At 40.5% G+C, this 25405-nt stretch overlaps 2 protein-coding genes across 3 annotated transcripts in view; one reads left to right on the top strand and one right to left on the bottom strand.

Annotated features, from left to right (window-relative positions):
* Window positions 1–7672, bottom strand: part of thsd7bb (thrombospondin, type I, domain containing 7Bb) — a 133776-nt gene extending 126104 nt beyond the window's left edge. Inside the window, exon 1 of the mRNA XM_072661187.1 lies at window positions 7384–7672. The gene's annotated coding sequence lies outside the window, so the exon portion shown is untranslated. The remainder of the gene's footprint in view (window positions 1–7383) is intronic.
* Window positions 7673–14313: 6641 nt separating this feature from the next.
* Window positions 14314–24832, top strand: lims1 (LIM and senescent cell antigen-like domains 1). Of its 2 annotated transcripts, none has more exons than XM_072661188.1 (10): window positions 14314–14486; window positions 17595–17754; window positions 18638–18704; window positions 19091–19211; window positions 19391–19540; window positions 19901–20051; window positions 20423–20515; window positions 20710–20758; window positions 21858–21933; window positions 22980–24832. In XM_072661188.1, the coding sequence occupies exons 1-10, from the start codon at window positions 14458–14460 to the stop codon at window positions 23092–23094; spliced, it is 1011 nt and encodes a 336-aa protein (XP_072517289.1). In that variant the 5' UTR covers window positions 14314–14457; the 3' UTR covers window positions 23095–24832. The 2 variants fall into 2 exon arrangements, with proteins under 2 accessions (XP_072517289.1, XP_072517290.1); XM_072661189.1 differs by lacking the exon at window positions 22980–24832 and adding an exon at window positions 22246–22967.
* Window positions 24833–25405: the final 573 nt, after the last annotated feature.

The following is a 25405-nucleotide window of genomic DNA, read 5'->3' on the forward strand; positions in this document are numbered from 1 at the left end:
CAATTGCCTTCATTTTTATAAGATTTTAATTAAAGCGATGAAGTGGAGCCACAATTATGAAACGAATCATAATGATCCTCATTATTCTTTAGGCTGGTATAGAGAGAAACATGTGCATGTGCACACTTACAGTACGTACAGGTTCTTTCTTTTCTTGAGAATGCAGATGTCTGGACTTGTGTATGTTAGAGGTGTACCAACAGCCCATGATTCTATTTACGATGCTGTTCATGAGTTCATGATTTGATATTCTCAAGATATTTTGCAGTGGTATTTCTCAAAACTGGCAGCAATATTTATAAGTAGCACTTTTATTGTAGAAACATTGAAGATTCTTACGAATATTTAACCTATTTTAAATGTAGCTTGGAAAGTTTCCATCAAAACAAACATGCAATGATGTGCAGATGAAGGAAGGAAAGCACAGCAGTAAAACAGAAGAGATTTGACCCATCCATGGCAGGGAACACACACTCACATTAGTAAATAAAGTCATGAGAACACACACCTGAAACAGTCAGCAGTCACCGCAGCACCCAGGGAGCAACTGGGGGTGCTTTGTTCAAGGGCTCCTCCACTGTAAATGTTGAGGGATGAAAAAGCACTGTTTCTTAACTCCCCCGGGCCCACTTCCTACCAGTCCAGGGGATTAAACCAGTGACTGTCTGGTCCCAAGCTTACTCCTCTAAATTTAAGGCCTGGGCTCAGCTTCTGAGCTGACAATATCATGGTACTTGTGGTCCACTGAGACTATGGCTGTGTCCAAAACTGTGTAATACCATTTCCAGTGAGAAAGTTGACACTCCACAATATGACTATTTAGATTAAGCAAATAAATTTGGTTATCTAGTAACCATGGTTCATGTCAAGGTTTGAGATGTGTAAGACAGGAAGCAAACAGACAGATTGTTGGGTGTGTATAAAGTGCCGCAGCCAGAGACCGGTCAGAGTGCCCATGCTATTCCCTATTCACCACAAAAAGAGCTTACAATGGGCACAAGAGCTGAACTGGGCCTTGAAAGAATGTCATCTGTCATTCGACATGTGCACCGTTTACCTGGGCAAGCAGTGTCACCAGGATGCACTGTGGGAAGAAGATAAGCTGATGTATGTGAATCTCTAGGTCCAGGCTTTCATGTGAACATCAATTTGACATGTGCCACCTTCCTAAACATTATTGTGTGGATGATGTAGATACCTTCAAAGCAATGGTTTTCTGGGATGGCAGTGGCTTCTTTCAGTAGGATAGTATAGCCTGCCACACAGTACACATCGCTGAGAATGGTTTGCGGATCATTATGACCTCCGAATTCCTTAAATTTCAATCCAATTACAATTCTATCAGCTGCGGCTGCACCTCATACCTTAACGGACTTGGATCTGCTGATAACATCTTGGTGCCATGGGCGCCTTCTAAGATCTTGTAACATCAAAGTTTCTGCGCCTCTCTGAGTTGTTTTGCGACATGTGTAGGACCAACAGTTTATTAGGCAAGTGGTCATAATATTTTGGCTCATTAGTGTACACCTAAAAGAGCAGATCCTTCAACTTCGAATCCTGCAACTTGTAAAGGGAGGACCTTCATGGATTGGATCAATGAGCCTTGGACGCCCATGACCCTGCCACTGGTTTACTGGTTGTCTGTCCTTGGAGCACTTTTGGTAGGTACTGAAAACCGCAGGTCTTGTGAGGTATCCTTATACGCGGTGGTCAGTACCTGCCAAAAGTGCAGGGTTTGACCCAGTCGTCTAGTCCTCACAATGGATCTTATCAAAGTAGCTCAGATCTTTATGCTTGTCCATATTTCCTGTTTCCAACACACCAACCTCAAAGACTGACTGCTCACTTGCTGCCTGGTATGTGTCTATATAGTTAATGTGTCTATATAATCCACTTCAACTGACAGTAGTTTTAATGTTGTGGCTGATGGGTGTATATGTATGATCTGTGCTTGCCATTAGACAGGGATCACACTGCAGCAACTCTAGGGCAGTGTGCCAGCTGTGCTGTTTGGCATATCCACACCAATAACTGTTATTTTATATACAGATTAAAAGACTAAATATTCCATTATACAAAACTCCAGCCTGTCAGAGTCAATGCACCGGCGCCTGAAAGCACATCGAGAGCACAGCTGCATAAACTGCAGACTAACTCTTCACTAATCGCTTCCCTCATGAAAGTGTGGCCTCAGTGGAAGGGAGTGGCTGCAAAATGCCGGAAATGTAGGTCTATATTCACAAACCACCTTAGGAGTAGGATTGCTAACATACAATCATTTTTATTCCACCAACATTATTCCAGTCAAAGGAATCAGCTCTGAGATCAGTCCCATCACTCAGGACTGCTTTGTGAATATCAGTACATTTTAAAGGTGATGAACATACATGGACAGCAGGCAAATCGTATATATATATATATATATATATATATATATATATATATATATATATATATATATATATATATATATAATCTGGGTAATAAACTCCCCCTGAATGGCTGTATGTTTTATGCATAATTATTTTTCACCCAGTGTAATTACACTACATGGGCAAACGTATTGGGACACCAACACATTACACCTACAGGCATTAAAACTGAGTTTCACTTCTGAAACTCTTTTCAACAATACCAGTCAGAGCTACAGTGAAATATCTAGGAGAGAAGAAATTTTACCAACTGACGCTGCAATGGTGGCATCCTATTACAGTACCACGCTGGAATTTAGAACCATCCATTCTTTCACTAATGTGTGTAAAGGCAGACTACATGGCTAGGTGCTTGATTTTATACACTTATGTTAATATGGACTGAATGAAACACCTCAATTAAATGATTAAGAGGTGAGTCCCAATACTTTGTCCATGTAGTCCATCTCCAGCTCAATTTGCATTTGATACTGAATCTTCTTGCCAAAGATTTCAGCATGTATCTATGGAAAGGAGAAATGACTTTTGGCCAATGTTACTTCTGCTTTAAATGTATTATTATTTTAAGATAAAATGAAATGCAAATTTTGCTTTTATGGTGGGCTTGAGGGAAAAAGCTGTGGCTGGTCACTAAGATGACCCACAGCTTAGGTTAGTCTAGCCTAGCACTGAACATATCTTCAGGCTGTTGTTAGTGGGCTGGGTGTATGTTCAGTTTGTGAGTGCACGACTGTTATGATACAGTTTTGGGGGTGATTGACCATCGTAGTGTGGCAGGTAATGGGTATGGCATTGGTGCAAGTGTCTCACGCCTAGCAGTCTTGCTGGATTTCTTTACACACATCCGTGTTACACACAGGCTGCGACAGGCCATAGCACATCTGTTGTCATCCACAATTTGTCAATGATACTCTACCCCATTCATCACTGTTGACTGGCTATTTCTCAGCGCTGGCATAGTAGTCGAGTGGTACTGTGTGTGGTGTGCTGGTATGAGTGTATCAGGCACAGCAGGTGCTGCTGGGGTATTTCTGTGCATACTGAAAAAAAACAAAAACATCCACATCCAGTCAAACATGGTTTTGGTTTCTGACCACCAAAGAAAGGCTAGAGAAGGCCTTACACATACCGAGCATCAACAGATGGGCTATAGTCTCTAACTGTACCCTGGCGGGTGGAGCTACAAGGCCAGGACACGGGACAAGGCCGCATTAATTATGACCAAGCCCATAAATACTTTAAACACTCTTTTGTCCTCTAATCCTGTCAAAGCCACAGACTCACTCATTCATTCAACCATTAAATAAATGCACACAAATCCGATATCAGTGCATTCAACATCCAAGCCTTGTGAAAGAATAAGCTTGTAGCAAACTTCTGCAAAAAGCCTACAAAATACACCAGCTGTGTTTCAATGGGCCATGCATCTATGAAGTACATTTACCACCATTCCAGAAATGAATTAGACACAATTTCCTTAAATTAATCAAACACATTGCAAAAACGGAAACCTCAGCAAGTGAAATCCGCTGAAACTAGTCTAAATAACTAGTGTTTCTCATTGCGAGATGGTTGTAAGCATATTCAGTACTTGTTTGGCACAAATCTACATATTTTAACACATTTACATCTACTGAAACTTCCATTGGCAGATCATTCTGCTAATTTTACACGTTCATTCCCTCATTCATTCATTCTCATCACAGAGGATCCAGAGCCAACCCAGAGTCATTGACCACCAGGCAGTAATACCCCCTGGACAGGGCACCAGTCACACCCATTCACTGACACACTCCATGTGTTTTTGGGAGGTGGGTAGAAACCAGCCTATTCTATTAGTAAAATAAGACACATAATAAGACCTGTATTCTGTATATATTGTATTTATTGTACATTCTGCACTTGTTGCTTATTGCACTTCTAGTTAGGTGCTAAACTACATTCCTTTGCCTTGTACTTGTACATATGTAATGACAATAAAGTTGAATCTAATCTAATCTAATAAAACAGTATTCTATATATTTCAGTCTATAATCTTGGAATATTCTTATAACCATCCACAAATTAGCAATACTAAACTAGATTTTAGATGATTCCCCTTGCCACGACTTTATCAGTATATACCACATGAGCATAAGCACTTCTCAACAATACGAGCAATGACAAAGAGCCAACAATACTGCAGGCAGAGAAAGAAAGGAGCTAAAGAGGCGCAGGAGAGAGACAAAAAAAATCACTGAGCTAGACAGGAAGACGGGACGAACTGAAACACTGAAAGTAAGATTGGGGAAGGAGAGGAAAGAAAAGCTGTGGAAGCGTTAATTGCCCATCTGCTGAAACCACAGGTAAATCTACGCCTCAGTTAACCTTGGTGGAAAATTCAATTAAGACTCTAGAGGAAACAGACACAAGCCATATGCCTCTGATTTGGGGGACTTTCCTAAACTCATACCGGAACTGCAAACATCTGAACTAGCCCGCCCGGAATACTGAGTGGTGAGTTATGCTGTCCAGCCCCAAGAGCTCAGTGGTATAGGTATATTGATGTGTGTTAGGTGAGTGCGTGCTCTTAAAAATAAAGGTGCCTGCATGTCTTTGGAGCAAGGTCACAGAAGAACCACTTTAATTTTTAAAGAACAGTACATATATAAATATCTTCTAGATTTAACCCAATCCTAGATTTAACAGTCTATGGCCCACCGGTGGGGTGAAAGTGTTATTACAAACCAAGGAATGTCCAAGAAATAGCCCCACCAGTTTGTACAGTTTGTACACCTCCCCCTACAGTTGTGAAGTGAAATTCACTTTTAGGGCGTTTTCACACTTGTCCCGAACACAAGTCCGACACAGGGCCAATTCTAGGCTCATTTGGGGGAGGGGCGCATTGTTATTGTTTGCTTTCACATGTTTACAAAATGGTAGGACCTAGGTTTATCCGTTTATTGCTTTTCATGAATTTCCTTGGATGCAAACACTCAAGCAGTAATGAACAACAGGCCATAAGCTGAAACAGTCACGTGACAAAATGAACCAATCACACAAGCCCACACGCTGTGCTGGGAGAGGAGCTTCCACACCTGCAGCTGACCACACCAGACCCCAGACCACTGATTTCACACTTGACCAAACATACTGAACTCACAAAGATAGCACTCCACAGGGCCAAGAAAAAAACACTAGTGTAAAAACGCAGCTACTCCACTGTTGTAAATAGCCCCTGTCTCAACGTACACGTGCCTTCGTTGACAAGCTGAGAGGAACTGAACCAACAGCTGAAGTCAAAGAACCATGCTGACTAACAAGGCTGAAAAATACTATGTGAGTTTTGTTATTTTATTTTATTTTTATTTATTATTTTTTTTTTTTTTATATGACTTAGGCTACACAGTGCAGTAACAGTGTTCCTGGCCCGCAGTGGCAATGACAGAGATGCCATTCTCCCTATTACAAGTCAGTGTACCATCAAAACGATTCTGAAGTTGTAATAGCAACATTATGTGAGAATTGGCATTTCTTGCTTCTGGACTCCCCCTACAGTCAGGAACTGTAATTCATGCTTTATACCACCCCTAGAGGACATGTGTTACACATGCATTTCTGGACAAGCTCAGAGATGGATGCAGAACCTGCATCTGAAGTAAAAGAAGAAGGTGGAGTGAGGCAGTAGAGTTATATCACAAGATTTCAGACAAAGACAAGAACAATCATCGTGTCCCGAGCCTGAAGTCAATGATAGAGACACTGTTCTTTCTTTTACAAGTCAGTGGAGCATTACGATGACTTTGAAGCTGTAAAATTGCTACATAATGTTGCTTTAAGACCCTTTTCTTGTCAAGACATTTTTCTCCTGTCTTCTTCTGCTGTGCGCATATGCCTGTTATCGGCATAGCCCTCTTAACCTCTCCGCTGTCTCCCTCCCTTTCTGTTTCTCTTTCTGTCTCTCCACAATGCTTTGAGGTGACCTGATCCTGCTGCCTGACTCAGTGCTGCCCGACCCGACTATCCACTTCCCAGTTGCCCGCTTCCATTCTGTCCTGTGGGGATGCCTGAGTCGATCTGTTCACAGTAGAACGATGCTGTAAAATTATGCATGTGACTGTTTAGCTTTCATAGACACCTGTTTCATCCCCTTTCCCTCTACAGCAATACTGGGCATCCCGTTCTCATAACGCACGGCTTGCTTTCACATTAGTCATAGTTGTCCATTGTTTCACTTTGTCTGATCAGTATTCTACCTCAGATTTTTTTACTGTAAACTCGACTTTCTAGAGTCAACCAGAGGAGGATGTGTTTCCCTTTGAATCTTGATTCCTCTTCAAGTTTTCCCTTGCCACTGTTAACTCTGGCTTGCTCAAAAGCGGCACAGACACGCGGCATAGACGGCATAGCGGCATAGACATCTCTATAAAGCTGTGTTAAGAAAAGCGCTATATGAATACAGTTGAAATAAACATTCTGAGGTTGTAATGTTGACAAAAGTGCCAAGCCAATGAAGACCAAGCCAAGAACCATGCAGGAACCTTTATTTTACTACTTATTTTAGTACTTATTGTCTAAGTGTTTTAACGCTTGTTTTAAACCATTCTATGTATAGACCTAGTCTTCTCTTGGATAAAACAAGCCTAAATGGGCTCTAGATAAGTATAAATTATTGGCTATCTATTGATTTTACTAGATTTTATCAGAACCATTTAGAAACCTTTAGGAACCAAGAATGCAATAACACTTCTCAACTATTGTTCTACTTACAAACTCCACTCAGCAACTTGACCATACAAGCACACACAAGCACACACAAGAGGCAGAGGTACTGTATAAAGGCAGATAAACAAACATACACACACACACACACACACAGAGATGCACACAAATGGTCTGAGAACAGCACAGCAAACTGTCTCCTAAAATGACATTTTACACACACACTAAAACACACACATCTTGTTCTTACCTGTCCTGTAGCTTCTTCTGGTGTGTTCCGCTGCTTTGAGATAGTGTGACTGAGTGAGGGAGAGTGAGTAGAAGGGTGGGAAGAATGGTGGAGAGACATAGAAAGAGAGTAAGAGAAAGAGAGAGAGAGATGGATAAGGCAGATGAGGATCTGGGCACAGTGGGCAGGTAATTGAAGCGAGAGGCTGTGTGGGTGTGTGCGGGTGTGTGTGTAAGTGTGTGTGTGTCAGCGAGTGAGCGGACAGAGTGCAGAGGCAGCTTCACCACTACACGCTTTCTCTCTCTCTCTCTTCCTTCCTCCCTCCTTCAGACCCCTCCTCTCTCCCTCTCTCTCTCACCCTCTCTCTCTCTCTCTCTGTGTGTCCTGCCCAGCTTCCCCACTCCAGCACCATTTCAAGTAATTTAGCTCCATTCAGTCAGTGCACAGTGGGAACTCAAGGGCTTTGGCTTTAACCTGAGGCTTTGTAAATCTTTAAATAGTGTTAAAATCGGCCTTTTCATGAAATCTCTACCCATTACTGTCTCCTTATTAGATTAAGTTCTTAACATCCGAGGACCTGTCGACTTCCATGCCTCACTCTCATAGCTTCCGTTTTTTTCCTCTGTGAAGTTAATCAGTAGTAACTGGGTGTCAATGAGGTTTAAGGGCTTAGAAAGATGCTTAAGCATTTTCAACCTAATCTCTGTCTCCACCTAACTGTAGCATGCGATCGTTCACCACAGACAATAATTTCCCCACATTATTAGAAAATAATTGAAAACATGTTTACCTGAAATACATTTAGAACAGGAGTCGAGCAGCAGGAAGAACAGAAATACACATCCCAAATTATAGTCTATGGGAACAACTGCTTGTCACACATGCTGATATATTACTTTTAAGGAGCCCTAAAGCAGAAAACTGGGAAAATCCAAAATGGAAAAAGAAAATCTAGCATATGCAAAAAAAGGCTGTAAAACAGGTTAATTCCAAAACCCCAAAACTGTGACATGGGTCATTTTATTTGCACCCCCTTTACATGCACAAACGCCTGTAGGGACGGCCTTTCCACAACTTAAGATGCGAAAGGGGTCAAATGTTCTAACACAACAATACGGTGGCGGTGGTGTTCTCATGCCCCCAGACACCAGAACATCGCCAACAGACTCTGCTAGTCCAACGAAGACAGGCTGCTGTGCTAGCTAGCTAGAGCCTTGCAAATTTCCTGTGCCAGTGTTCCAAAAAACACTCCAAATATGCATGCTCGAGGCTAGGCTAAAAGCTAACACTAGCCCTTGTGCTTTTACCATCTTATCTCCCCAAGGCATGCTGCCTTGAAAACAAACTGCCTCCGCTGACTAGGCTAAAAGCTAACCCGGCTACAGTCTCTTCAGCTAGCTATCTGCACACCTTGCTAAGAGGACACCACCACGCCACCCACATTAATGCAACTTCAGTGTTGAAAAGGAGCTCACACTACTTTCCAAATGGGAATAATAAATTGATGGAATGTTTTTTTTTGTTGCTATAAACCAGGTCGGTTTCACTGATTTAAGGCTTTGAACAGGTGTGTTAGACCACAGTTCTGCAGAGTGTAGCAGTCTTCTTCATTGACTACACTTGATTGAACTTATCAGCTTAACCACCACAAGATCTTCATGAGTGGAATTCTGTGCATTGTGCCGAGTTCGAATGGCGTCAGAAACCCGTTCCTTATGCAACACAAGTTAAGCACTTAAACAGCCTTAATTAGAAGTGGGAAACTGAGTGAGGATTCTGGGTGCACTAATTCACCAAATGTGACTTAACACATTTCTCATTTTCTTCGTTATGTGCTTTCTAATGAAGCAAAGACAAAGCAGGGTACATGATTATCAGACCTTTATTAGTGCCCCTGGATGGAGCCCAGCCTGACAATTAACAGAGTTTCTAACTCTGTTGTAAGTTGAAGAGGAATTCCAACTTTGCACATTTTCTATTTTCTAACTGTTGCGATATAAAGTTGAGATGAATTTATCAGACAGGTTTAGTGTGAAATGTCACGTTGTAGAGAATCCTGTCGCGTTACTGAATCTTTCACAGTGGTCATGACTGTAACAAGACATCTGAGAAGTTTAAGACCCATAAAAGCTGCTGCACAAAAATCTATAACACAAATGTCCTTAATGTTATTTAACAATAGTTTAACATGTCCTAATATCAAAATATTTTGCTTTAACCACACAATTGGCAGACAATTTTTTCTTTTCTTATTTTGGCATATTTGTGTTGCAATTGTGATGATAAAATAACATTAGTGTGTGTAAGTATTAAAGAGCATGTCATGTTATTTGTGATGCAACTAATAGAAGGTGTGCTGGTGTGTTTCATGTGTTTATCCCACACAGTGTGAGCTTTAGGCTAAAAAAGGATCGTGCGAATTTGCTATAGAGATTCATGATCAGTGCATTTCCTAGGCTTGAGAAAAGCTTTTGACCTTTTTGCTGTTGCATTTTGCAAGTTCCTTTCTATAATAATAATAAACAAACAAAAAATAATCTATCAGCATCTTCTATTCCAATATACAGTATACAATATACAGGTTATTTCACTGAAACGTATCTTTCTGTTTTGTGGTACCATTTAATCAAGTGTGTCTATATCGATGACAGAAAAGCACACTAACAATATTTCTCACAGAACAATGCAAACTAATCTTATTGCACATGATACAGCACATTAAACATATGTTGTCATATTAATATATTATGCATTTATTTTGTAATATACAGATTACTGTCATTTATTATCTTCCCCTCATTCTCTCCTATTTCTTTACAATGATCATTTGGCACTTGACAGGCCACCTTTGTGTTCTTAATGGTCGGCCTGGTGTGTGTGCACACGCAAGTTAGTGTGTGTGCGCATTTGTCAATGAACTTCCTTTCATGCTTTTCATTTTAACCTATATTACAAAATCTAACTACCCATCTCCAGAGGAGAATGCCTCTTATGAGCCATAATGTCCATCTTTAAGGCCCCCCAGACTACCGCGCGTTCTTCAATGGCCATTATCAAGCAGCACGGCCCACATTAACACTCTTCAGAGACATATAGAGCTGCATTATTAAGGCCTGCAGGAAGACCCTAGTGGGCTCCTTTCTCACTTGCTATTGAGCAGCTCGTGGGCTGAAGCTTTAATTGTGTTTTACTGGCGCTCAGGTACTCAGTGGCTCTAGCCTGTATTGATATGGATCTGTATTCGTCATACACACAGCATTAGCAATGCTATTAGCACACAGAAGTAATGCAGGCAAGAGGAACGTTCACAGGAAAAAGAGATGAGGTGCAGGGTTTTTTTGCCCCTCATGGGACATTACTGTCACTACAAAAATAATAAATGACTCAATCAGTGGACACATGTCCTGCAGTAGATATAAAAAAATCCATTTTTTCCATCTAACTCCTAGAGATTTAAAAACCATGTGCCTTTCATAGATGTCTATGACAATCATAATGCATTACTGGGCCGGTATTGGAGAAGTCATGGTCTTTTAATACCTTTTTTTTGGAAATTAAAAAGTTAAATTTGAACAACACTACCGCTGATTGAACTTAATGATAAATTGGGAAATAATGGCCGTTTGGCCGGTGGTCATTTTCCCCTTTTATGAAGAGTTACGACCAGGCGCTCTATCTGCACCTGTGGACGCCGCAGGCTGCGCGTGAGCGTTTGCGCGCATGTAAAAGTGCCGGGTAGGGTGGGTGGTGTTCATTTATCTTCAGTCTAAAAGTCTTTGATGATGAATTATCATCTTGGTTTCAACAATACATAATATGGGCTCAACCCTCACAAAGCAGCGATGACCTTGAAGTGAACGATGGCGGTGTGTGGCTCCTTTTTATTTGACATTATCTTTTCATTTCACTTTAGCACCCCCAGGGCAGACAGTAATTTGCCTATTTTATGTGGCCATGAATATTAATTAGGGGGCCAGACATTTCTGTCACTCACATGAGGACGTGATCCACAACTTTGCATGGATCAAGGTGGAAAACAGGCTGCTCATGAGAATAACGTCAGAGGCTATGGAGATCAGCGCACCGTGGCTGGCGTGAAAGAGACTCTCGAAATTCGCAAAAAGCAACAACCATCCCGACAGTACATACAGGGACACCAAAAGAAAAGAAACTGGAGGTCATTCGTTCGTTCATCTTCTTAACTCATGGTTCAGGGTCATGATGGGTCCAGAGCCTACCTGGAATCACTGAGCGCAAGACAGGACTACCCCCTGGAGAGGGCACCAGTTAACTGCTGAGGACTACATGGTCGATACACCCACCAGGTGTTTTTTAGGAGGTGGGATGAAACCAGAGTACACCGGAGTGAGGTTCAAACCCACAACGCCAGGCCCTGAAGCTGTGCAACACATAGACTACCTGCAGCGATACCCTGTCATCCTCTTAATAATCAGCATAATTCAACTATTTTTGGCTTAATTACCAACATATTTTGTGTATATTTAAGCAGCTTATTTTTCTCTCACAACTCTCCAGACCTCAGTAATGGAGTCTTCTCAAGGCAATCTAGCCCAGCCTTATCCTCTCTGATGCTGTGCAATCGTCTACAAAATCTAAGAGGAAAAAAGTACATTGTAAAATGTTTACTGTTTGTTCAATACTTATTAGTAATGTGTTTTGACATGCATACTTCACTTTGATCGAGGAATGAACACTGTATATACACCCACTGGTGGCTTCATTAAAACCACCCCCTTGTTTCTACACTCACTGTCCATTATATCAGCTCCACTTACCATATAGGAGCCCTTTGTAGTTCTATAATTACAGATTTTAGTCCATCTGTTTCTCTGCATATTTTCTTAGCCTCCTTTCTCCCTGTTCTTCACTGTTGAAGACCCCACAGGACCACCACAGAGCAGCTATTATTTGGGTGGTGGGTCATTCTCAGCACTGCAGTGACACTGACATGGTGGTGGTGTGTTAGTAGTGTGTGTTGCGTTGGTATTAGTGGATCAGACACAGCAGAGCTGATGGAGTGTTTAAACACTGTGTCTGTCCACTCACTGTCCACTGTGTTAGACGCTCCTACCTAGTTGGTCCACCTTGTAGATGTAAAGTCAGAGACAGAAGCTCATCTGTTGCTGCACAGCTTGTGTTGGTCATCCTCTAGTCCTTCATCAGTGGTCACAGGATGCTGCCCACAGGATGCTGCTGTCTGGATATTTCTGGTTGGTGGACTATTCTCAGTCCAGCAGCGACACTGTGTTTAAGTGTTTAAGAAATCCAGCAGCACTGCTGTGTCTGCTCCATTTGTACCGTTCAGACAGATGAAACTACAAACTGCTCCTATATGGTAAGTGGAGTTGATAAAATGGACAGAGAGTGGCGGGTCAGTGTATATCTAATGTAAAAATGTTAGGTATATACTTTTATTAACATACAACACAAAATTAACATTTAAATGTGTGCTAAAACCTAGAATTATGCAGAAGGATAATTTGCTGAACACTCTTGAGTCATCTAATATCTGAGACTACATCATTTAGAGCAAAGTACTTTCTGAAAATGTCATAAATGGATATGATTGAGAGAATTTGGAAATAGGACATCAAGATATTCTAATGAATTCCTTAAAATGTATAATTTGGCCAATAAAGTTGTACTTTCAAAGTGACATTGTTCATCAATATCACAATGTGATTGAAAATATGATGTGATTTGTGGAATATTCCAAAGATTTTAGACTTTACTGTTTGATGGTAACAGGGCTAAATGAATGTGTTGGCACATACATAAAATGTAAAGTTTTTATAACCTATGATGGATGACTAGTGTAAAATTCCATATATATATATATATATATATATATATATATATATATATTGAAATTACATTGGTTATAATTTTTAATGTGTATGAATAAATGCTTGTGTCTGGTACCCTACAATAGACTAGCACCCTTTCCAGGGGGTATTCCTGCCCTGCCACCAATGATTCCGGGTGTGCTCCGGACCCACTGCGACCCTGACCAGGATGAAGCAGATAATAAGATGAATAGATATTTCAGTGTGTAACCATTGTGGGCTCAGAAGGTTAAATAACATTTTCTAAGATCAGTTTTATTGATCTTTTATAATATTTATCTGAAATGTGCACCTAGGATGTAGTGAAGGTACTAGTAAAGCACTTTATAAATGCATCCAAGGCTACTTTATGACTTTACGGCCATTTCTTTATCGGGCAGTGGCGGCTCAGCGGTTAGGGCTATCGGTGACAGGGTTGTGGGTTCGATACCCGGGCTCGGCAAGCTGCCACAAGAGCAAGGCCCTTCATCCTCTCTGCTCCCCCGGAGCCAGTGCTGCATGTGTGCTCACTGTGTGTGTTTGATCACTAGTGTTTATGTGTGTGGGGGTTAAAGGCGGAGGCCAAATTTCATCTGTCCAACGCAAAGGGCGAATATGGTTGTCTGATCTTGTCTTGTCTAGTGGGACACAAATGGCAACCCCCAGTGTGAAACCAGCCCTTCAGTTGAGAGCTGTAGAGTAGAGAGTAAAGCAGCAAATTCCAGACACCAGACTTTAGATAAGGGGACAACTGTCCACAGTTTATTTTTGGTGAGCCATGTCTTTAAATACTGCATTCCACATTCAATACCGCCACCCAGTGTTTACAGCTGAAGCCTGACAGAAATATGTGGTCGCTTTAGCTACTTCTTGTTTCGAGGTCTTGTTCAAATATGAGAAAAATGGGACAAAAAAAAAAACCCAAAACAAAACAAAACAGCCCATAAAACCAACTAGAGGAAACAGAAAATCTACTCTGACTAACTTGAGCAAGGCAAACGCGCTTTTGCTGGATAGTGTTTGGTTTAACGAGCATCCGAGTCCTTACCATAAAAGTCCGTGTTGAAGATCTCGGCGGAATTTGTCGACACTCCCCTCGCCGCAGGAAGGGCGTCTTCACTACGAGTCCGAGAGGGGAGGAAAGTGGAGCTAGCGCAGCTCTCCTCTTCTTTAACGAGCTATTTAACGTTAAAGCAGCTTAACGCGGTCCACTCTCCATACACTTTCTGGATTAGCGGGCTTGTAGGGGATGCTGGGTGTGGCAGAAATGACGGGCAGGTAAGGCTGAGCCCGGACTTCAACAATTTCTTGCTAGGGAGACGTTATTAGCCACCGATGCTATCTAGCTAGCTAGCGACAAAACCTCAACGTTTGCGCTACCGACCGTAGCTAATGTCGAGTTCTAGCGCTAGCTGATGCGGGCTGAGTAACTTTAATACAGACGTGGGAGTTCTGACTGAATTCACAACTTTAAACGTGTTACTTTCTCTATTAAACGAGCAGCAGTGGGTTGCCATCTAGTTTGCCTTTAGGCTACATTTTTTTCCAGGCAACTTTCCAACTAGCCGGTCCCCAATTCCAGCTGTTAGCAGCAGTAGTGTTACCCTAACTTGGCTAGCACTAGCTAGCTAGCTAACTTTCTTCTGAAGGAGGCTTAACTTGGCCAGCTGTGGTTACCTCTTGTTTAATTTAGCTAGTAGGTTAGCTAGCTAGCTAAGTAGATTGACGTACTTTCTGAGAAATATAGATATAGCTAAGGTTTTTTTTTAAAGGGATATGTGTTTAAATAGGCTTTTTCTGGAAAACATTAATCATTTTATCTAGCTATCTAATGTAGAAAAGTAGCACAGCGTAGGTCGCTAGCTAGCATAACGTCTATTTCCGAGGCAGTTCAGCTAGCTAGCTAATTAGCTGCTGTACTGAATCACTGCTTATAGCTAGATTTTCTGTTGATTTTCTAGATATTTTCCGCTGTTCCAGGGTCTTTGACCTCAATGTGCAACTTTTACTAGTCAGGACTGGCAGTGAAAACATTTATTTATTTATTAAACCTGTATTTAGCTTGTTTAACTATCTAGCTAGTCAAGCAACGGTTCTCATACAGTGAAGGGAAAGTCCACCAACTGTTCTTGAACCATTTGAGAATCGTTAAGGGCAGTGCTGATGAGAAATTAAAAAAATCTAGCAGTTAATGGTTAGAAGTCATTTCAAAACTATCAACATTACCTATAAAACACGTGTATGATCATCAGGTTAGTGGGTTTTTTGGATGGTAAATAAAATGCCTTTATTTGTGCCGTGCAAATCACAACCCCTGCTTCCCATCACCACCACTGTAAAGAAGTAGGAGTGGGCAATATGATGGTATTTTATTGTATTGTGATAAATGTTGTTATCATGAGACACCACATACTTTTTGGAGCACATCGAGAATGTCCTCAGTGCTTAAAGCACACTGATTCACTGCACGTTTCATTACAGAGAGTGTAATTGGTGATGTATTTTTAAATAGTCAGAATCTGATGCATCTACTGATGCATTTTGTCCGCAATCATATTCATTCATTCAATTTTTCTTCTTTATATCACCCACTCCTATAAAAAAGTCTGTTAAAATTGATAGTCTTGATGACTGCCACCAAAACCACTAAGCTAAACTTAGCAACTTGGTAACTTTGGCGGTCTTCTCTGGAATGAATCATATCAGACCACTCGAAATGACTCTGTTTGCGTCCCAGAAGAACGATCTTTCAAATCCCTTAAATGTCTTTATCACAATTCTGATATGTTCTCCTTTAGACACAATCAGCCATAAAGTGTATTGGGTTTCCTTTAATAATTCAACTTTTACTTTTGGAGTCTTGAGGTTCAATATAGACATTCACAGTCACACAGATGTTTCAACCCTTCAACAAACCGTATCCCATGACTGCAGCTGATCTCTTCAGTGTGCCAAAAATACTAGCACAAGGCCAGATTTGAAACTATAGGCTGGCTCCTGCCTTAAACATCTGACTTAGAGATGTCCCTCACATACCTTAGTCCATGTTTTTGTTTGAAACAGTATGAACAAGTCATGTGTTGTATGCTTAGTCTGGCTTTGGGATTTGAGGAGCCAGTCCCAGTTAGCAGATTACCATATTAGGGAAAGGGTTACTACAAGGGACCTTATCCCTGGACTCATCTTGCTGCTTTGCTGCCATGGGAACAGGGCCGAAGTTGTAATGCTAGCCTGTCCGCTGCTTAGTGTACTTCCTCTGAAGTCATACAGTAGAAATATCTGTAGAGGGAATCACTGAGTCACTTAACGTCTATATCCATGCAGGCGTTGACCTGTTACAGGCCAGGCTGACTGGAGGTGTGAGTAGGTTGTGAATGCACTGTAGATCCTTCCTGAAGATGTATTGACGGCAGACATCTCTTAATGATTGTAGTACCTGTTGTCTTTTTTGTTAAAGGTGAATCATTTAATATTTTTGGGTTAAGTTTCCAACTTGAGTAATCATGAAAACCCTGTGTTACAATTACGCTAATGATTGGTTAGAGTTGGATGTAAAGGTACAGCATTATCCAGAGGTTTTCTACGTCTTCACTGTTTGCAGAAAACCACTGTAGTTCCAGTTGGGTTTTTTGTTTGTTTTTTTGTTTTTTTATACATGGATGGTGTTTTTTCTTTCAGCTGAACGGTGCTGTAATGTGCAAAAGCATCTTTCCTTTTTCCACCCATTGCGCAGTGATGTATTTACTTTAGCTTAGTCCCTCAGGGGAATGCTGAACATTTTCCTATGTTTTGAAATGCATTTCAGCAAGCTTCGTAATGGAACCAGCTCTACCTTGCTAATTATAATGCAACTGTCCATGCACTCAAACTGTCATGCAGTCAAACTGCTTATGAAAGTAACTAAAAGCTATGATGCTATTTTCTCAGCTGTTGTAATATACATTTAAGAGCTGTCTCTGGCCATGAATCAGTTAAAAAATTAGTCTGTGTTTTCCTAGACATAGGCAAAATGTAAATTTATGAGCATGGTTTATAAATGGAAATTATAGCTTGTTAGCATCACTTTGTAAAATTGGTAGTTCAAAGCGTTATGCAGCAATTTCAGCTTAAAATGCCTGAAAAAGCTTTTTTGATTGTGCACTGATCTACATAATAGGGAGAATGGCATCTCAATTATTGGCACCCTGGGCCCGGCGCACTGGTACTGTGCTGTATAACTACTATGTAATGGAGGGTTCACAAGACCTGCATATTGCAGTTTGGAGATCTAACCATGGAGATCTGATTCAAAGTTACTTCGCGTCATTTGTGATTTGTTTGAGTCTCATCGCATGTTGATCCAGTGAGGCGTTATATTAACATTTTGTTATGGTTTTCCCCCAACAGCAACATGGCCAATGCCCTGGCAAACGCCGCATGCGAACGTTGCAAAAGCGGCTTTGCCCCGGCAGAGAAGATCGTCAACAGCAATGGCGAGTTGTACCATGAGCAGTGCTTTGTGTGCGCCCAGTGCTTCCAGCAATTTCCAGAAGGGCTCTTCTATGAGGTAGAGTATGTCTTCCAGTCCAAATGACCTGGTGGTAGACCACCTACTTTACTTCACATTCTGAATCACATCCTCTTATCTTGAGTGGGATTGGAAAACCATTCTGGACAATCTTGTGTAGGTATTGTGCTACATGGACCATGTAAAGAGCTAGAAATGGTCTGAAATGAGGCAATATGACAAATTTAGCATTTAGATAGTTTAGCGATTTTTCAGAATTCAAATCAGGTGTCACCAATGAAGTTTAGAAAGATGACGCTTACAGTAAAAAATAACTACTTGTTTTAGTGGAAGTTATCCAGTTAATTTACACTGGTTGGCTATAGACTGTCTGTCATGAAATGCAGGTATATATTGATGTGAATGAGCCCAGATGTTAATTTAGTCAGCCTAGATGTTAGGTACTAGTATCCAAGCTAACCAGCTTAACTAAGGCTACCACAGGAGGGTATACACACCTCACAACATAACAGAATAAACAGTTATTGTTTGTATTAAATAAATGTATACAAATATTTGACAACTTTATTACCAATTTCTCGCCTTATTATAAATAAAAAACAAAACCAGGTGCACCGCTGCTTCTTTGTTTGGGCCAATGTGGTTTTGCAGACCACTTTGTGGTGCATTGCCGGCGCCTACTGTGCAGCACCAGTTATTTAAAATACAAGAACCAGTCTATGATGCTTCCTACTCAGAGAAGTGCATTGTGACTGCCATGACGATGGTAATGTCATATTTTTCTGATTTAGTCTGAAAAGCTCTGCTGTAGCCTAAAATCTTAAAGTTAAAACATTACTCTTTTCGACTTTCCTCTTAAGATCCCAGTATCGGACCACTGTTTTCTCATCTTTTTAAAATTCGTTTCTCTGTTTCACTGTAGTTTGAAGGGAGGAAGTACTGCGAGCATGATTTCCAAATGTTGTTTGCCCCCTGCTGTCACCAGTGTGGTAAGATAATATATTATCAAGCACTCCCACTTGCTAGGGCTGTCAAATATTGCATAAACACCATTCAGACGTTTGCTTCATAAACTATTAACTGTTTGAGTGCATTCTCAAATGAGTCTGTATAGTAATAATTCAATGACGACCTCATTACTGGTACTGTTTACTGAGTTTGTGCTTATTTTCTATTTGAACTTAATTTTAGTTTATACTGACATTTGGCTTTGCTGAGTCATATGAAAGATGGCCTGCTTTCTAAAATATCCATCAGAATGGTGATGCGTATTTTCATCTACAGACTTCCTTCTGGATGGCTGAACACGCACTTGTACATTAAATTAGTATTGACAGAATAAATGGCTCACTGTAAATCTTTTTCATGCCTACAGGAGAGTTCATCATTGGTCGTGTGATAAAAGCCATGAACAACAGTTGGCACCCTGACTGTTTCTGCTGCGACATTTGTCAGGCAGTGCTTGCGGACGTTGGATTTGTCAAAAATGCTGGCCGGTAAGTGCCTAGGCGGTTCTGTTTACTATAGTTTCCTTTGAAATCAGACTTTGTATCATATGCTTTCTGCCTGCATGTGGTGTTTCATGTCTTATAGTGAAGAACTGAATTCAGTTTTATTTCTTTAGTTCTTTAGGTTGCAGAGTTTAAGGATGTACTGTTTTTTTGTTTTTTCCCAGTCATCTGTGCCGTCCATGTCATAATCGGGAAAAGGCTCGTGGTCTAGGGAAGTACATCTGTCAGAAGTGCCATGCCATTATTGAGGAGCAGCCTCTCATCTTTAAAAATGATCCCTACCATCCGGACCACTTCAACTGCAGCAACTGTGGGTGAGTGGGCCCTGAGCACAAAAAAAAATCTGCCTTCAACTAAGGTGTGTGTGCGCGCGTGTGTGCATGTGGTTATAAAAATAAATGCTTCGTGCATCACCATCCTGTCTGAATGTGGGGATTTAGCTGCATATATTTTTAAATATTGCAGTTGAATGTTATATATTTTGATATATATTGGTGATTTTGAATCATTGCAAAAAAAAAAACGATTCAAATCAAATGGTGAAATTGGAGATTTTGGAATGCATCATTTCCCAAGAGATTTGAATGATGTTAAATCGTCATGATGTCTTAATAGTATAAGTATAAACGGTATGTGTACAAAAGTGTTTGAAGCGAGTTGTCATTATCTTACAGTAAGGAGTTGACTGCTGATGCTCGAGAGCTGAAAGGAGAGCTTTACTGTCTTCCATGCCATGATAAAATGGGCGTGCCCATTTGTGGAGCATGCAGAAGGCCTATCGAAGGCCGTGTGGTCAATGCCATGGGCAAGCAGTGGCATGTGGAAGTAAGTATGGGTGTGGGTGGAAAGAGCACATTTAGCAAAATGTATTTTTGTCTTTAACACTTATGAAGCTCATCATTTATATTTGCCCTATGTTTAGCACATGTTGATATTGATACTATTCCCCTTATACACACCATACAATTTTATGTCCTCTGTGCTGCACTAGATATCCTAAAAAAATCCTCTGGGAGCATTTAGGATCTTCCTTTTCTGTTGCTTTCAGCTTGTTTGTGCCCTAATAGTTTTGAGTTTAAGTGTAAGGAGGTCTCTTCACATGCCTATAATAAATGGATTGATTCTTGCATATATCCTGGTTAATGCAACCGTATGTTGAGAGAGCTTAAATTGCCCCTGTTTGTGTGTGTTTGCAGCACTTTGTGTGTGCTAAGTGTGAGAAACCATTCCTGGGTCATCGCCATTATGAGAGGAAAGGTTTGGCATACTGCGAGACTCACTACAACCAGGTAAGACCCTGTCTTTACTATGTAGTGTAAATTGGTTGTAGATAGAGCTGCCTGTTTGTGATGGAATGATGAAATAATTTTCTGATGTAGGCATGAATTTTGAATATATAGTATATCTTCTGTCTTTTGATTGAAATAATGATGGTTAAACACTGTATCCAAGTGAACTGAACTTCTGCCCATCTACTTTGTAGCTTTTTGGTGATGTCTGCTACCACTGCAACCGTGTCATTGAAGGCGATGGTAATTATTGGCTTCTTTTTCTACATTTCTCACAGTCTCTACGGTATTATTCATTTTGCCATGGACGTCTTGGTTTAGTGGTCACGCTTGTTAAACAGTCTTCAATGTTACAACCTTGTTATTTGTAATCCGGCATTTAACTACTACTTAATGTGTGTAATCCTGTGTTAAATACTGTGTCAGAAGTCTGCAATGTATGTAACTGAATGTCATTTTAGATCATCCTGACTTATTTTTGGAGGTGGCACCTGAATCTGTTATTGTTGAGTCAGCCTCTTTATGGTCATGACTGATTAATGAAAGTCCATTGGTGTGACCTTACCCTGCATTCATGTTAGTAGTGACATGATGGACAAATTGACCAAGTAATTCGCTTACAATGAGGGCTGAAAATTTCTGGCAGGAAAGCCAGTGCTCCAACAATGTTGGGCAGAGTTTATCTGTAGACTACTAGGTTTTTATCCTTCTAAAGATGGAAGAGAAACTGACTGCTATGATGTCAAAGTTCCCCAAATTGAATAGTTATGCCCATGATGAAATGTTGGTGGTCCGTTTGATTTTGTACATGCTTTGTAGCAAGTAGCCATAGAAGGTTTGATCAAGGCATTTGCCTGGCATCAGTAAAAATGGCCCAAAGATTATCTTGAGTTCAGAAATGTCCCCAAGCAATGAGTGACCAGTAATTTGGACAACAAATTCCACTGCACTCAGTAGTGGTCTGATGATTTTAGTCTCCGCCTCCAGATACAGATCTCTGTGAATTTCCTGGCAGATATTGCCTCATGTTGGGGGTTTTGGCCGCTGCCACCTACTACATTTGGTCTCGGATCGAGAATATCCATCATATTTCCTCTGCTAAATATTATACACATTACTCAACTAATTAACTAGGTCTGGGTGGTATTACTTTAACCAGCAGCATTAACTGGAGGAGGAACAAAAAAGTTAATTCAGTGTTGTGAAGAGTTGATCATGTGACCAAACTGAGTGTGAGACTTCATCCTGATATGTTAACCTAATCCAAATGGGGCTTTTGACTGAATTCTACGTATGTTGCTAGGTTTTTGATGGTTGCTAACAGTTCTGACATTTGTTGTAGTTGTGTCCGCTCTGAACAAGGCCTGGTGCGTCAACTGCTTCTCCTGTTCCACCTGCAACACCAAGCTCACCCTGAAGTGAGTCTGTGTGCGCGTGCACACACACACACACACACACACCGACACACACACATGCAGTATCCCTTTCTTTTCTCCTCCCGTTTCTTCTGTTGCTTCCTCTCATGCTCTGTGTTAAAGTATGGCTATCCCTGTAGGATTTACTTTCATGCTGTTTCCCTCCGGGTGTGTCTTTCAGTTCTATACTCTTGACATATTTATGTGCTGCCAATGTCTTGTCTTTCTCTGTTCACCCAACTGTTCTCTGTACTCTCACCTCATTCTGTCTTCCTCCTTTACCTTCCTCGCTGGGCTGCAACCGTGGCTTCTTAGGGACAAATTTGTGGAGGTTGACCTGAAGCCGGTTTGTAAGCACTGCTATGATCGGCTGCCTGAGGAGCTGAAACGCCGGCTCGCTAAACGCGAACGTGACTCTCGCGAGCGGAAGAAGAAGGCGGCTGCTGTCTGTCTGTAACACTTCTGTCTCCTTTCTTTCTTCATGTTCATCCTTCTTCACTTTTTGTTTGGGTCAGTCTCCTCATCAGTTCTTTTCACTCTTCACTTTCATCTGTGCTGTTGGTGTTTGATTAGATGGCTTATGTTTAGTGTCATTCTGTTTTTTTTTTATGTTTTTAAAAGTGATGTGCATTTTTCCTTTTTTAAGCAAAATTTGTCAGCCATTTCCAGTTTATTGTTGTGTTCTCTGTTCTTGCTCTGTTCATGTTATGAGGTTTATGCGTAATTGTATAATATAAGACCATTTAAGGGATTAACTGGAATGTCCAGTCTTATCCAGAATAGGCTGTTATGTTAGAAGCAGAAAGGAGGCAATATTGACCAACAAATTATAAAGGGCCACCTATCATGTGTGGTTAAAGCTGGGAAGTTGTGATCTGATTTGATGCTGTTCTATCGGTGTCTCACCTTTGGTCTACAGGAGAGTAGAAAAAAATGCCACAGCCACACCTTTCCTTTGTAATAGAGGAGGTAGCCCTGAATTAGACACATTTATATTACATGAAAATGGAATGACTGTACATGTTACTAAACAAACATGTTTTTTGCAGAAACAAGTTTGTGGAGTTTGACATGAAGCCTGTGTGCAAGAAGTGCTATGAGAAATTTCCCCTGGAGCTGAAGAAGAGACTGAAGAAGCTAGCTGAGACCTTGGGCCGCAAGTAAATGTCCACAGCCATGGAGTGACCGGAGGCCCACAGTGAAATTCATGGTGCTTAAGCGAATACATTTAGAGTCCATACATTTCTATGATGGAGGCCATACACACTCGAGCCTTAATTCCCTTATGCATTACTTCTCTGTGACTCACTGCTTTTTGGTTAATATTTAATGTTGTCTTAAATTGACTAGTCTCCTCTGTCAGATGTGGAACAGCTTTATGTGACTGAAATAAGGGTTGGGTGGTGAGATGGGTTCCACTTATTGGCCGACCGTTTGCAGTTTCGTACAAGGGCCTTAATCAGTGCATTCTTGTGCCTCTTCACTTTATTCAGTTCATATATTCACTATATGAAAAATAAAAAACCTACATTTATAGGGCTCTCAGTACTCAGTAGGTGTCTTGTATTGTTATATGCAATTTCCTTCCTAGAGCGCCATGATAGTTTGAAGTGCCCTTCTATCAGCATACATGTTATTGTATATCTAAAGGTGTTTGCTTTAACATACTATTTTATTGTATTCTTAAACAGTATATTTGATGTGCAGATTATTGTGAGCAATTGGTCATGGTGCTGTAAAGACAAAAAAAGACGTGGAAACATCACATCAGCTTCTAATTCAAACTCCTGCTATGATCCACCATCTTATAAACTAACCCTGTATTACTTAAATCTTGCCTTATTCAATATTAAAGTATTTTATTGAACTGTAGTAGTAAGAATTTATGCTCTTCAGAAATTCCTGAGAATAATTGAAGCCTTACTGCATGACTCTAATCACCTCTTTTGACTGTATTCTAAACATTACTGATCCTTTTTAATCTTTAAGCTTGCTTAAGGCTTACTGTGTGTAAAAGGAGAAAATATATATATATATATATATGCATTTGCTATGCTTTTTTTAAAAGCCTGTTTTTTACTGCCAAATGTAACACTGCTGTTATAGTATGATAATAGACTAGTATTAACTTTGCCACTCAAAGTGTTTTAAATGCAGACACACATCACTGTGGTTTGGATATTCGTGTGAACATGACTTGCAGCAGATGGGATTATGGAGTTTAAATGTGCCAGTTTATAATATGTCACTGTTTTTTGTCGTTGGCTTTGATTGGTTTTAGTTCTGTTGATCTGTGTACTTACGATGGTTCTTGTTTTGCCAGACTGAAAATAAGATGATTTTGACGTATGTGAGGAGTTTGGAGGAGTGTCTGAGATCACAACCTTTTTTACATATTGGGCCAAAATTGACCAAGGATCTGGGACCTTACTTATAAAACATAACACTTTACCTTAAAATCGACTTCAGGTAGTGAATTATAAAATATGAATTTGATGACCATGTGTTTCTGACCTGACACATGGTGGCAGTACCAGTGTGCTACAGGCTTTATAGTACATTATTTTCCATGTTATGCTTATTATGCTGTTTTAAAAATGAAATGTACACAAATGGCTTTATAGCAACCATAGAAAGATATTTAAGTGTGTTTTATAAATGAGGCCCTCATGCTTTCTCACACAATGCTTTAAATCGTACCAAGCAATGCCAATATCTTTGTTGCAAAGTTTTTCAGTGTTTTCAGATGGGATCAAAAACTCTGTAGTTTTGGTTTGCATGATGGCAGCATTTAAACATTAAGTGTTTTGCTGTGTCTGATTCAACTACAACACTGATTATGCTGTCCAGTGCTTTGAAACAATATGCAAATAAAATGAGCACCGTCTCACTATAACTTTCAGGTGTGTAGTGTTGACATAAGTTCCAAAGCTCACCACTTGATGGCGGTAGTGCCTTGTACTAAAATCACAATGTTGTGTTACTTTCATTTACAGATGAAGTGGAACTTCGGGCACTGGGCACATCTTGTCCTCTCCCCTGCTTTTTCTTTCTTTACTCTTTCCTCTTGCCTTTAGTATTATTATTTTTTTCTTATATCTATTTTGTACTTTTGCCTCAGCCTCAGCTTCCTGGCCTCTTTTGGGGATGATTCCTTGAATGTTTAAAGGACCACTATCAATGATTTGATCCTGAAGAATTCAAAAAGTGGCACTATTACACTTTTGAGAGGCCTGAAAAAAAGAAAGAGACTCGAATGAATTGAGGATGAGCCTTTTGTCTCGTTCTTCCAGGCATCAGCTTCAAGGGCCGAACACTTGACAATGCTGCATGTTCCACGCTCTTATAAGTGAACGGAGAAGGAAGTGGGCTAAGAAGAAAATAAAAAATGCCTGGATGCAGCTTTTGTCCGTCTTTCACTTGTTACAATGGCAGTAATTTGTATTCACAGGGCCTAATTTCTGCTCTGTTAAGA

Source organism: Salminus brasiliensis, chromosome 17 (genome assembly GCF_030463535.1).
Source record: "Salminus brasiliensis chromosome 17, fSalBra1.hap2, whole genome shotgun sequence".
In the NCBI taxonomy this organism is placed as follows: Eukaryota; Metazoa; Chordata; class Actinopteri; order Characiformes; family Bryconidae; genus Salminus; species Salminus brasiliensis.

Excerpts from the sequence above, each read along its gene's own strand:
- lims1 (XM_072661189.1), top strand. The coding sequence starts at position 14,458 with ATGCTGGGTGTGGCAGAAATGACGGGCAG. Across the intron at positions 20,052-20,422 it reads GCAAGCAGTGGCATGTGGAA|CACTTTGTGTGTGCTAAGTG; the intron begins GTAAGTATGGGT and ends GTGTGTTTGCAG. Across the intron at positions 21,934-22,245 it reads AACACCAAGCTCACCCTGAA|GGACAAATTTGTGGAGGTTG; the intron begins GTGAGTCTGTGT and ends GTGGCTTCTTAG.